We start from the raw sequence: 12,500 nt of genomic DNA, 5'->3' as shown, positions 1-12,500 counted from the left end.
CAGAGAATTGACACAAGCTGACACACATTGAGGTGGCTGAAATTGGGAAGGGAGACACACATTGTTTTTCTGTCAGTTTGTGTGTGTGTGTGTGTGTGTGTGTGTGTGTGTGTGTGTGTGTGTGTTTGAATATAGGGGCAAACTACCTATGGATCATGCCACAATGCATGCCACTTATCCTGTCATCTTGACTATCCACCCTGTGAAGTATGCTAAAGTAGGGCATGACTAAGTATCTGCCCATGGTGGTATATTACACAGTATAATCACATCATGTCATGTTGCGGTACAGTGGACCTTAATGAGAATTTTATTACAAAACACCCCATGAATTGATTAAGAGGAGATTCACCCCGCTTTTGATGCCAGGGGAGTGTGCCAGGGGAGTTTGTGTGTGTGTGTGTGTGTGTGTGTGTGTGTGTGTGTGTGTGTGTGTGTGTGTGTGTGTGTGTTGGAGCTCAGGTAGATGTAGGTTCTGTCCTCATTCCACGGCTCTCCCCGTGGCCATACAGCAGCTGAGCAGCAAACAGAGGAAGGAGGAGGGGAATCTCAAGGATGGAGGAGCTCTGGGGTAAAGGGGCAGCGATGTGGTGGTGGAGGGGAGGTGGAGAAGAGAGGAATGAAGAGAGGGATGAAGGCAGAAGTGTGCCTGTGGATGGGGGAGTTGTGAGAGCCACCCATTTTCTCCACCTCTCTATCGCCCTCTTGTGGTATCTTTAAGCTACATGCTTTTTTTGCTCTGTGTTTTATTTTTTAACAGACCAGGTTTAACCAATCAGTTTGAAATTAAGACATCAGACAAACTCATGATGAAAAGCACTGTTCTCCCAGATATATTAACTAATGGATACACTTGGTGCCTGTTTTCAATAATTATTAAGGTCATTGTTCCTGACTGACCAGTTGAAAAGGTCATTTGTATCAGTGCACTGATAGGAATTTAGACAGAGACATAATGCATCACAAGCAGTATGATTACAATTCATCTGCTAGCCTGTCCTGTTATTTATGAATATCTTCAAACAAAATCAGCACATTGATTGTTTCTTTTGTATTTCAAATGTTTGTGTTTTGGACAAAAATAGCAGAAGTGTGCCATTGTCGCTGGACTGCATTGTGTGACTGCATACATTACTGTGCGTCTTTTCTCAAATGACCTGTACTACCGCAAGCAGGATATCCAGATTAGGAATTTAGGTCAAATCCATAACACATCCAAAGAGGCAGACCTACATACATTCTACGCATCATGTCATAAGTTTCCTTTGTATTGCTGTGATTCAAAGACAATAAGAAATCTAAATCTCACTTTATGTTTATAATCTGGATTGCATTGTAATGTAGCACTCTTCAGCATATGCCCTGTCTTCGTAGTCATCCTGCTTATCTCTCTCTCTTGCTTGGTCCACTCTTATCACTCACAAACACATATGTATATGCACACAGTTTAGGTACAAGACCAGAGTTTACAAGCAGACCAACCTGGATGAGAAGCAGCTGGCCAAGCTACACACAAAGGTACGGCAGTTCAACTAAAGGTGGGACAAACACAAGCACAAACACAGGCACTTGAAAGGCATTTGAAATATGCTGCAAGTGTTCACTTGGAAGACATTTAAAGGTTAGATGTGAATCTGTGCAGGGTTTCGCTAACATTGCTAACAGCTAGTAATGACACTTACCACAGAAGACAGACGTGTTGACAAAATAAGTCTGAGTCAGCTTTCAGGTGAGACATGCTAGCATGATGGTGGAGCTGTACTGTAAGACTAAACACTGGTGTGGCAGGTATCGGTTGACAAAATAAGTTTGAGTCAGCTTTCAGGTGAGGCTGCTAGTGTTATCCTAACAGCCAGGGTTTGGAGTCCATACTCTGCTTGTTTGTGCTAGACCAAATGAGGAAAAGTACACCACAAAAGGCTTACATGTATACATGTATAATACACATATTACAAGTGATATGCTAGAAATCTCTGTACGATAGTGAATGTTACAGGAAAAAAGATGAATATACTGTACAGTATGTCCATCTTTCCTCTTATTTCAGGCCAACCTGAAGAAGTTTCTGGAGTATGTCCAGAGTGGATCCCTGGACAAGATCACCAAAGCGCTGGACAAAGGCCTTGACCCCAACTACCACCACCAAGAGAATGGGGGTGAGTTAGCATGCTTAGCTAGAGTTGATGATGAGAGCTCACACTCAAGACAGCTGTCCCCCACATCCCCAGGTGGTCTCCAGCTTCATTGAGGGTTGATTGGCTAAATAAAACATGTAGAGATCTTGGGCAGCTATCTACTGAAATAGGTCAGAATTCACCAGCACAACCTTAGGTGCTCCACTCCGTAGTATGGTAGCAATTTACTTACTGTATGACTGAATAGAATCCTTCCCTATTTTCTACCGTAGTTTGCTTTGGACATGATTTTATGAGCGCAATTCATGGCTTGAGTTCTTGGAATTACAGATCTTTAGATCTTACCAAGAAGATCTGTGCATTTCCATCATAAGGCAGCTGAATGTTACAGCTTCTGAGACACTCATCAACTACAAAATTGATTGAAATTGAAGAGCTCAGTTTTCAAACTGCTGAGCTATTGTTGTGTAATGTTCACCAAATAAATTGCTTCATTTGGCTCATCTCATATGGAGTCAAACGCTATTCAAACGCCTGCCTGTTTTACAGAAGCCTGCAATAAACATGGTGGGAAACGAATTCATCTTCACTTAAAAATAAATGTTTTGTGGAAGAATGTAAAAATATTGTGAGGGAATAAGATTGCCTTCACACTGAGTTTAACTGGACCATACACCAGTGTGATTATTCCCACCCTGACCCAGCTGGTCTCTGTTCATATTACATTTTTGTTTGTGGACCCGGATCCGTGTCATTTAAACACAAGTTTCTATTCACCAATATCGCTTGGTTACTGTACATTTAAAAAAACAGCAGTTTATTTCCTGGTTTTGGAACAGATAGTATTCAAACTGTACCGGATTTCTACCAAATCGTACCCCAGACCACTGTTTTCTGACGGACTCTGGTCCAAAGACTGTGTTCACACTATCAAAAATCAGCAAACCATCGGCCCATACAAACTCAGGTCCGGATCAAACGTTCTAGTGTGAATGCACCCTAAGGGAGTCATGAGAAAAGTGATTTCTCACCGACATTTTCTAAACTCTGAAAATGCATATGGGAATATATAAAACAAATTTGATAGGAATGATAAAACTGACTTTTATGTACTGTATATCTCTCTCTCAGAAACACCCCTGTCCCTGGCGGTGGCGATGCCTCAGGCCATAGAGGTGGTGCGCTGTCTGGTGATGAACGGAGCCCATCTGGACTTCAGATCCAGAGATGGACTTACGCCACTACACAAAGCAGTCCGCGCACACAACCATGCGGCACTGCAGGTAACACACACACACACACACACACACACACACACACACACACACACACACACACACACACACACACACACACACACACACACGCTACATTACATAACACATAATGTGTGCAAAATATAGTGGATGTCCTTGTGGGAAGCCAGCCTGGCTCTCTCTATTTCCACAGCATGTCAGCAATTTCATATTAGATAACACTACTTGGCCCCTATGTGACACAGAGCATCCACTGGATAGCACTCTGATGCTGACCCACCACTGCCCCCTCTCAGATCCTGCTGTCAATAGCAGCATCTCCAGACTACAAGGACCGCTGTGGACTGACGCCGCTCTACCACTCGGTGCTGGCAGGGGGCGACACCTCGTGCTGCGAGACGCTGCTCTTCTACCGAGCCCGACTCGGAGTCAGAGACGAGAACGGCTGGGATGAGTCACACCAGGTGTGTGTGTGTGTGTGTGTGTGTGTGTGTGTGTGTGTGCGCGCGCCGTGTGCTGTAGTTTATCAGTTTGCCAACTCCCTGATTGAATGTGTCTGTCAACGTGTCACACTGTCTCCAGCAGGTGTCCCTGTGTTTCTTTTCCTTTCTTCCTCTCTCCCTCTCTCTCTCTCTCCCTCTGTCTGTCGTAATGTGCTGTCTGAAACACATGTGAGTTGCTCTACATCTGACCAGTAATGGAATGTCCTGCTCTCTTTGTCTTTCTTTTTTCCATCCCCCTTTACCAGTGTCCATCTCTCTCTTTTCTCTGTTGCCCCATCCCTCCATCTGGCCACAGACATTGCTTCCTACTCTGGTCTCCTCTTTCTCTCTGTCTGTCCTCTTCTGTACCTGTATCCTTTCGCTTCCACTCCTCCTCTGTCTCTCTCTCTTTCTTTCTCTCTTTCTTTCTCTCTTTCTTTCTCTCTGTCCTGCTCTCCCTCTCTCCTCTTTTATCTCTTCCTCCTCTCTTTCTCTCTCTCCATAGATGAGGGACCCAGAGGGATTTGGCATGCAAGAAATACACAAGGTACTCCTCACCTCACACACGTCCACCCCATCATCTCCCTCTCTCTCACTCTCTCACTGTTCATCATTCCCTTTTGTTTTTCTACCTACTATCAATATATCCTCCACTCCAATCTGTTTCCCTCCTCTCTTTCTTCCCCCTCTGTCTTACAAGGTATGTTTTTTGTAGTCAATGAAAGGAGGCGGTATTGTTATCAATGCATTTGTAGTGCAATGGATCGTTATTTCCTGTTTCTGGTTTTGTAGGTTCATATGGTAAGACTTCAGAGTACAAATCTATGCACTTTTTTCCACACACGCACACACACACACACACACACACACACACACACACACACACACAAATAAATGTACTTTCTCCCGCCCCTTCCATGCTTCAGCTGCCTACACTTGTCTGGCTGTGTGAATGGGTCAGTGTGTGTGTGTGTGTGTGTGTGTGTGTGTGTGTTAATGCAGTGTGTGTCCAGACAGCCCTCTGCAGGTTTGTTGATTGTATTGATCAGAGCCATCCTCAGAGTGCTTCTTTTTTTCGTACCACTGCTTTAGTGCTGTGTGGATTCTGTTTCTTTTGTATGACCATCTTTCTTTCCCTCTCTCTCTCTCCTTTATGTTCAATCCCTCTTTCTCTTTCTCTTTTCTCCGATTCAGTCCTAGCTCCCACCTCTTTTTTCTCGACATTTGTTTTTTGCGGCAAATTTATTTTTCCTCCGGCTGCTCCAGACACCCCTATCTCTGTCCCTCCTCCTTTACACTGTCTCCCCCCACAGGCATGTCAGAATGGTTTTGCCCAGCACCTGGAACACCTGCTGTTCTATGGCGCGGACTCCACTTCCCAGAATGCATCAGGAAACACAGCACTTCACATTGGTGCTCTGTATAATAAGGTGAAGCACCTTATTTCCCCTCTGCTGCTACTTTCTCATTGGTTTAGTTGAAGTCTCTCAAGCCTTTAAAAGTATTGCATACTGCTGAAAAGCACCATCTGAATGACAGAAAGTAAAACAATTGAATGTTAACTATTAATCCTGTAGTTATTTACCACAGGGTGCAATGGAAAATCTGGAAATTCAAAATAGAATAACAAAAATATTACACTATGCCGTGAGTTAAAAAGGCTCAGACACAACATGAAGATAGTCTTATGATATTTTTATAGTGTTAATTGGCTTGACACTTTTACATTTGGAGGATTCGGTTAACTGTACTAATGAAGTGAGATACGTATGTGTGAAATCTGTTCAAGCAGTTGAGAAAAGCTGTAGGTTCCTGACTGATGTCTCTCTGACCAATTAGGAAAACTGTGTGCGTGTTCTCCTATACAGAGGAGCCAATAAGGAGACTAAGAATAAGCATGGGCAAACCCCCTTCCAGGTAACCTTGGCAACTTGGATTTGCATTTTCTTTTCACAGTGCATACTGAATGTTTGATGGCAGGGTGAAGTCTTGTTTGGATATGAATATGTATACCTCGCCTTTGATTCTGGGTGCTTGTGTTCTCTCAGGTGGCAGTTATGTCTGGCCATTTTGAGATCGGAGAGATCATCAAAAATCACAATGACTCAGATGTAGGTAGGTTTGTGTGTGTGTGTATGTATGTGTGTTTGTGTGTGAGAGTTTTGTGTACTATGTGTCACACTATTTTGGGAGTATGCTCCATCCCACCCACTTCTCTCTTCTCTCTCTCTTCTCTCTCTCTCTCTCTCTCTCTGTCTCTCCCTCTCTCTTATTTCAGTTCCCTTCCTCGAGTCGCCCAAGTATGCCCCTCCGCGCTCTGAGCTGGCCAGAGCTCTCCCCCCTCCTGGGCCCCTCCACCATGCCCACCCTCACCCCCTGCTGCGGGCCAAGAGTGAGAACACCATGAACCCTCCTGATCAGATGGCCCCCGCTCCATCCTCAGGAGCCAACATGGCGCCCATGCCGGTGCAGTAGCACACCACATCTGACAATTTCCACTTGATGACTAACTCTATCCAAATAGAAAGCTGACAAATGTAGTATTAGTACTGTTTTATGAATCTAATGAGTCACCCCCCCATTGTCTGTTATAGACCCAGTCGAGGAGAGCCTCCTTTGCTCTGAGAAGCTCCAGCAGCCCTCGCTCCCGCACTCGCTCACCGTCCAGAGGACGAGGGGACACCGAGGAACGACAGAAGCAGCAGAGAGGGAGACAGGGGTAAGGAGGAGAGGAGCGGGGCAGGAGGACAGGGTAGGGAAGAGCAGTGAGAGGGGAAAGAGTGAATTATTCTGGGCTCTGTGTGTGTGTGTGTGTGTGTGTGTGTGTGTGTGTTTTTGTGTGTGTGAGAGAAAGAGAGTACAGAGTCTGTGGTTGATCAGAGAGTGTTTATCAGATTATGGCATTTGATTGGTGTAGTTAGCTGGCTTTGGAAAAAGAATCTCTAGCCACCCACATTCTCTGACAAATTAAAAAATGTCTGTTTCCCTCCCACCCTCTCTCTCTCCTTCACTCTCTCTACCACCCTCTCTCTCCTTTTCTACCTCTCTCTGTCTGTCTCTCTCTCTCTCTCAGTGGTGGCGGGCAGCAGCAGCAGCAGCAGCAGCAACAGCAGCGGAGGAGGCTGTACAGTGCAGTGCCTGCCCGTGTGTTTGTGGCGACGCGCTCTCACTCTTCCCAAAACGAGCGCGAACTCAGCCTCAGCAAAGGAGACCGGGTCAAAGGTGAGACCAATCAGAAGCAGATCCCAAATAACGCACTTACATTTTCTGTGCGGTTGTACGACCTTTAAAATCCAGGCCATTTCAATAACCTGCTAAATAATTTAGGGGCCCAGTAGTGAAGCTGAGAAGGCATCCATTGTGTTTATAACTTTTTTTTCCTTGATATTATTATTCTGTATATTTGGAAGTCTATGGCAGCCTATAGAACGTTGGGTAAAAAGTTGTGGAATTTGGCACACTGATTCGGGACACTCCCATGATTCACAAAGTTTCATGCCTGTACCTCAAGTGTTCTAGCACATTGGTTCCCAAAGACTGGGTCACAACCCACAGGTGGGTCACAGGAGACTTTATTTGGGTCACCATAGTTAGGACACTTGGGAAAGCTAGAAGCTTTCTATTAGGATCTACTTCAGTTACAGTCATGGTTTCTTACCACAGTCACAGTCTCTCATGATTCTGCCTGCAGCTAGAGTAGCGTTGGCTGCAAGGAATTGATACTTGGCCAAACAGTTACTGGTAATTATAGAAAAACAGCATGTGAAAGCATTTAGCCTGTAACTGGCCACTATTCAAATATGCGGGGAAGCATTCACAACGCAAATCCATTTAGTGTTTGATGCAGTAGAGATTACTATTTTAATCCAATTTACCCATTCTTCTCTGTTGAACTACTCCCAAAGTGGCCTACTCATCACACAGACATCACATGTATCACATCACATGAAAGAGTTTTTCCTCAGCTTTTAAACAATGTTAGCCACTAGTTGCTGTGGTAAACGGTTTGTTAGAAAAGCAACTTGAATTTAATCAAATTTCTACATTGCAACCTGTGCGGTTCAGCCCTGCACAGGCCCAGACTCGAACCCGCGAAAACTGCACTTTGGATCAGACAATCAAACTAAAAGCCCAGGATACTAGCTTTCCAGCCAGGAACATGAGGCATCGAGGAGTGAGGTTTACCAATGTTCCACACGCACATATAAACTAGCTGGTCTATTACACTCGTCCCCTAAACCTTACTCCCGATCCAGGTCACAGCATCAATGTAACTTGCGTTGTGTTGGACCTGTGCGATTCAGCCCTGCACACGCCTGGACTCAAACCAGCGAACAGCAGCACCTCGGATCAGGCTATACATTTCATGCCGGCAGCAAGTCCAGGCTCCTAGATTTCATGCCAGCAGCACTCTTGAGGTATCGGGGAGTGGGGTTTACCAACGTTCCACACACACAGCCAACTTTGGACTTTAAAGGGACACTTCACCGATTAGCTTTGTTTCTTTAGAAATTATTTTATAGAATCGGTAGGCGGGTTTAACCAGAGAAGGTTAAAGCGGAGCGAGAGGCGCGAGCGTTCGACCATCTCCGTGTTCTGTATTCGCAAAGGGGAGGGGAGCGAAATCCCCCTTTAAGCAGACCTAGAAAGTAACGTTACATTCGAACTGAACTGCTTGCCAATCTGACAGAGATCGATATCCCACTATGACGTCTTTGCGACACGCCTCTTTCATTTCATTTCATTTCATTTCAAACCTTTATTTATACTCGTAGGGCATTGAGGTTTCCCTCATTTACAATGACGACGAGTTTACAAGAAAAGGTCGTGCATTAATAAAAAAAAAATAAAACAATATAAGGGACATATAAACACATTTAATTTTTTAAAAATATATCATTTCAAATATATATATATATATATATATATATATATATATATATATATATATATAAAATGAATAAAACAAATATATAAAACAAATAAAATAAGTAAAAGAAGTAATAAACTAAAAAACTAAAAACAGTTACAAGTTGATGAGCAGAGATGTGACACTAATTGCTTAAATACATTAGCAGAAGGCAATAGCTCTAGCTTTAAAATTTGTTGCAGAGCGTTCCAGGTGCTAGGGGCATCGAAAAGAAAAGCAGCTTTGCCAAGCTCTGAGTGAACACTAGGGACCCTGAGAGTGAGCCAGTTGTTAGATCTAGTTTGGTAAGATCCAAGGTTCCATTGCAATAAGGAGGAGATATAGGGCGGTAGTTTACCATTAATAGCTTTAAAAACAAACAAGTGCCAATGGAAACTGCGCCTCGAAGAAAGAGAGGGCCAGCCAACCTTACTGTAAAGAGTGCAGTGGTGTGTATTATAGTTATCCCCAGTGATAAATCTAAGGGCAGAATGATAGACAGAGTCTAATTGCTTTAAAATAGATGCTGTTGCATGCCTATAGATGACATCACCATAGTCTATAACTGATAAAAATACAGCCTCAACAACTCTCTTCCTACTGATCATGGGAAAGCTGGACTTGTTTCTGTATAAAAATCCCAACTTCTGACGGAGCTTGGAGGCAAGGCTGCTAATGTGGGACTTAAAAGAGAGCTTCTCATCAATCCAAAGTCCTAGATATTTATACTCAGAGACTCTCTCTATAAGAGAGCCATCCACAGTTAAAATATGATGTTTCCTAAAATCAGCCACTTTAGCTCTTGAGAATAACATAAATTTGGTCTTTTGAGAGTTAAGAACCAATTTAAGATCAGAGAGAGAGTCCTGTAGTAAGTTAAAAGAAAGCTGTAAGTTGTCAACTGCAGCCTGAGGGGTATCTGCAGTACAGTAAACTATGGTGTCATCTGCATATAGGTGGGCATGGCAACCAGTTAGGGAAGAGACTAGTTCGTTTATATAAATAGTGAAAAGTACAGGACCTAAAACAGAGCCTTGAGGGACACCTTTCTCAATGGAAAGGAATTCTGAATTCCCAAGTGGTGATTTCACACATTGACGCCTAGAAGATAGGTAGCCATGAAACCACGCACAGGCATCCGTGTCCAAACCAATATCAGACAGCCTTTTCAGAAGCAGCTGGTGATCGACTGTGTCAAAAGCCTTTGAGAGGTCGACAAAGAGGGCAGCACAGTGCTTCCTTTTATCCAGGGCAGACATTATGTCATTGGTTACCAGGGTGATGGCAGTGATGGTACTATGGTTAGGCCTGAAACCGGATTGATGAGGACTAAGAATTGAATGGTCTGACAGGAAACACTTTAATTGGGAGTTGACTAAGGTCTCAAGTACTTTGGCCAGGCACGGAAGTGTAGATATTGGACGATAATTATCTAGATTATCCCTATCACCTCCTTTGTGCAATGGAATGACACGGGCAGATTTCCAGACAAGCGGGAATACGCCAGAAGAGATGGAGAGATTAAAAATATATGACAATGGCTCACTAATTGCCGGCGCAGCTAGTTTTATAAAAAAAGAGTCTAAGTGATCCTCACCAGTAGATGACTTAGGATCTATGGACAGTAAAATTCTGAGGACCTCAGTGGACATAAAAGGCTGAAAGGTGAAATGGGTGACACGATCAGGGGGAGGGCTAACAGCAGGGACCTCTGCGGGAGGGGGACCAGGAAACAGCTTATCAAATAATTGACCAGCTTCCGAGAAGTGTTTATTAAAAGCGTGTCTAATATCACCCGGATCTGAGATCACACAGCCATTTACTTTGATACTGATGGGGAGAGCACTAGAGGGCCGACTTTTAGTCAAGTTAATTGCACCCCAGAACTTGGCAGGATTTGAATAAGAGTTGGTGACTAGATTTAAAAAATATTCAGATTTAGCTTTCCTAACAGCTGTAGTACATCTATTTCTGAGTTGTCTAAAAGACAGCCAGTGTTGGGGGTCACCAGAGCTCCTGGCTCGGGACCACGCACTATTCCTCTCATTCAAGAGAGAGGATAGCTCTTGCGTCACCCAAGGCACGACCCTGTCTTTAATCCTAGCCTTCTTAAATGGTGCATGCTTATCAACAAAGTAATTAAAAGTAGTGGCAAAGGAGTCAAGAGCTACCTCCGCGTTGCCACACTGGCCAATGAAACTCCAGTCAACATCTCTTATATCCTCCAGAAACCGCTCTGCATCAAAATTTCGAAAGTTCCTCTTGGAGACCACATGGGATGAAGACTTTTTTACCCGCACATCTCTAACACAGACAATGGGACAGTGATCGCTGACTCCCAGCTCAAAAACACCACTCATAAGAAATTTATCAGGCTTATTGGTGAAAATTAGGTCCAGGAGTGTGGATTTGGAGTAGTCATTGAGGTTCGGTCTAGTTGGCTCAGTAATCAACTGAGATAAATTTAGACTGCTCATGAAGTTTTTAAACTGCATAGAGGCATCACTCAGCCAATTCAGATTTAGGTCCCCTAAAACAAGTAATTCACCAACAGAGAATTTAGCGATCATGTTCACTAAGGTGTTAGTAGCATGTGAGTCAGCTGAAGGAGGACGGTAGATTCCGACCACAGTCAATGGGTCTGAACCCCAGTTTACTTTAAGAGCTAAAAATTCAAAACACTTAGGAATTGAAACAGCATTTAAAATGGACACTGAGAGACAAGATTTCACATATATACCAACCCCACCACCTTTAGTTAACCGATCAATTCTATAAAAGTTATAATTATGGAGAGACACGTCTGAGTTGGCAATATTTTTCCCAAGCCAGGTTTCACCCAACACAAGAATATCTGGAGTAGTCTGCTCCACTAGAATAGTTAGATTGTCAAAGTTTTTAACTAAGCTTCTAATATTCAAATGAATAATACCAAGACCCTTGCGCTTTTTAAAACTCAATGGGGTAAGGAGAGGGGTAGAGCTAACAGATGCATAAGGCCCATTAGTGGGAGTTGGCTGAGGAACAATTGCAATTAAATTGGAAAGGATGCAACCACGAGGTTTATCAACAGAGGGCGATCCAAGCCCCCGGCGTCTGTACAAGTGCGTGGAACTATTATCACAGGGACCCGAATCACGGGAACATCATAGTTGTGACACACCTGTGGCCGAATCAGTTGTTTGATCAGTTTGAGTGTGCTGGCGCTGGAGCATGCTAGTGCGGCTAACGTGATGGTGGACACAAAACGCAAAGTTGGAGGACAGGGTATGAGCCCCTTCGAAGTTTAAATGAAGTCCATCCCTCGCAAAAAGTTCGATGCGCTGCCAGAAAAGGTTAAAATTGTCAATAAAATGTACATTGTGAGCGAAGCAAGAAGACTGGAGCCAGGTGTTTAAACCTAGCAGTCTGGAAAAACGCTCATTGCCACGACCAGCCGTGGGGATAGGGCCCGAGATACTAACCTTGTAATGAAGGTTTTTTAGCAAACCGAATAGACGAGTAAAGTCACTCTTCAGTACTTCCGACTCCCTTTTGCCAACGTCATTAGTCCCAACGTGCAAAATGAGGGATTCGGCCGACGGGAAGGACAACGCAATGTCCTGGACTCTGTCAATAATGCCAGCCACCGTGGCACCAGGAAAAAACACAGTGCGGGCATTGTAGATGGAGACGTTTCGGATGATCGAGTCACCCACGATGATTGTCGAAGGTGGAG

General features: G+C 44.0%; 1 protein-coding gene across 1 annotated transcript in view; it reads left to right on the top strand.

Annotated features, from left to right (window-relative positions):
* Positions 1-12,500, top strand: part of LOC134069676 (SH3 and multiple ankyrin repeat domains protein 1) — a 41,929-nt gene that overhangs the window by 4,497 nt on the left and 24,932 nt on the right. Inside the window, exons 3-12 of the mRNA XM_062525705.1 lie at positions 1,447-1,518; positions 2,048-2,156; positions 3,267-3,418; positions 3,688-3,855; positions 5,187-5,303; positions 5,713-5,790; positions 5,922-5,988; positions 6,152-6,339; positions 6,468-6,592; positions 6,947-7,095. Of these exons, the coding sequence (XP_062381689.1) occupies positions 1,447-1,518; positions 2,048-2,156; positions 3,267-3,418; positions 3,688-3,855; positions 5,187-5,303; positions 5,713-5,790; positions 5,922-5,988; positions 6,152-6,339; positions 6,468-6,592; positions 6,947-7,095 (1,225 nt within the window). The remainder of the gene's footprint in view (positions 1-1,446; positions 1,519-2,047; positions 2,157-3,266; positions 3,419-3,687; positions 3,856-5,186; positions 5,304-5,712; positions 5,791-5,921; positions 5,989-6,151; positions 6,340-6,467; positions 6,593-6,946; positions 7,096-12,500) is intronic.

Source organism: Sardina pilchardus, chromosome 22 (genome assembly GCF_963854185.1).
Source record: "Sardina pilchardus chromosome 22, fSarPil1.1, whole genome shotgun sequence".
Taxonomy (NCBI): Eukaryota; Metazoa; Chordata; class Actinopteri; order Clupeiformes; family Clupeidae; genus Sardina; species Sardina pilchardus.
Note: the sequence above shows the minus strand (reverse complement) of the source record. Positions and strands in the feature narration are given on the sequence as shown.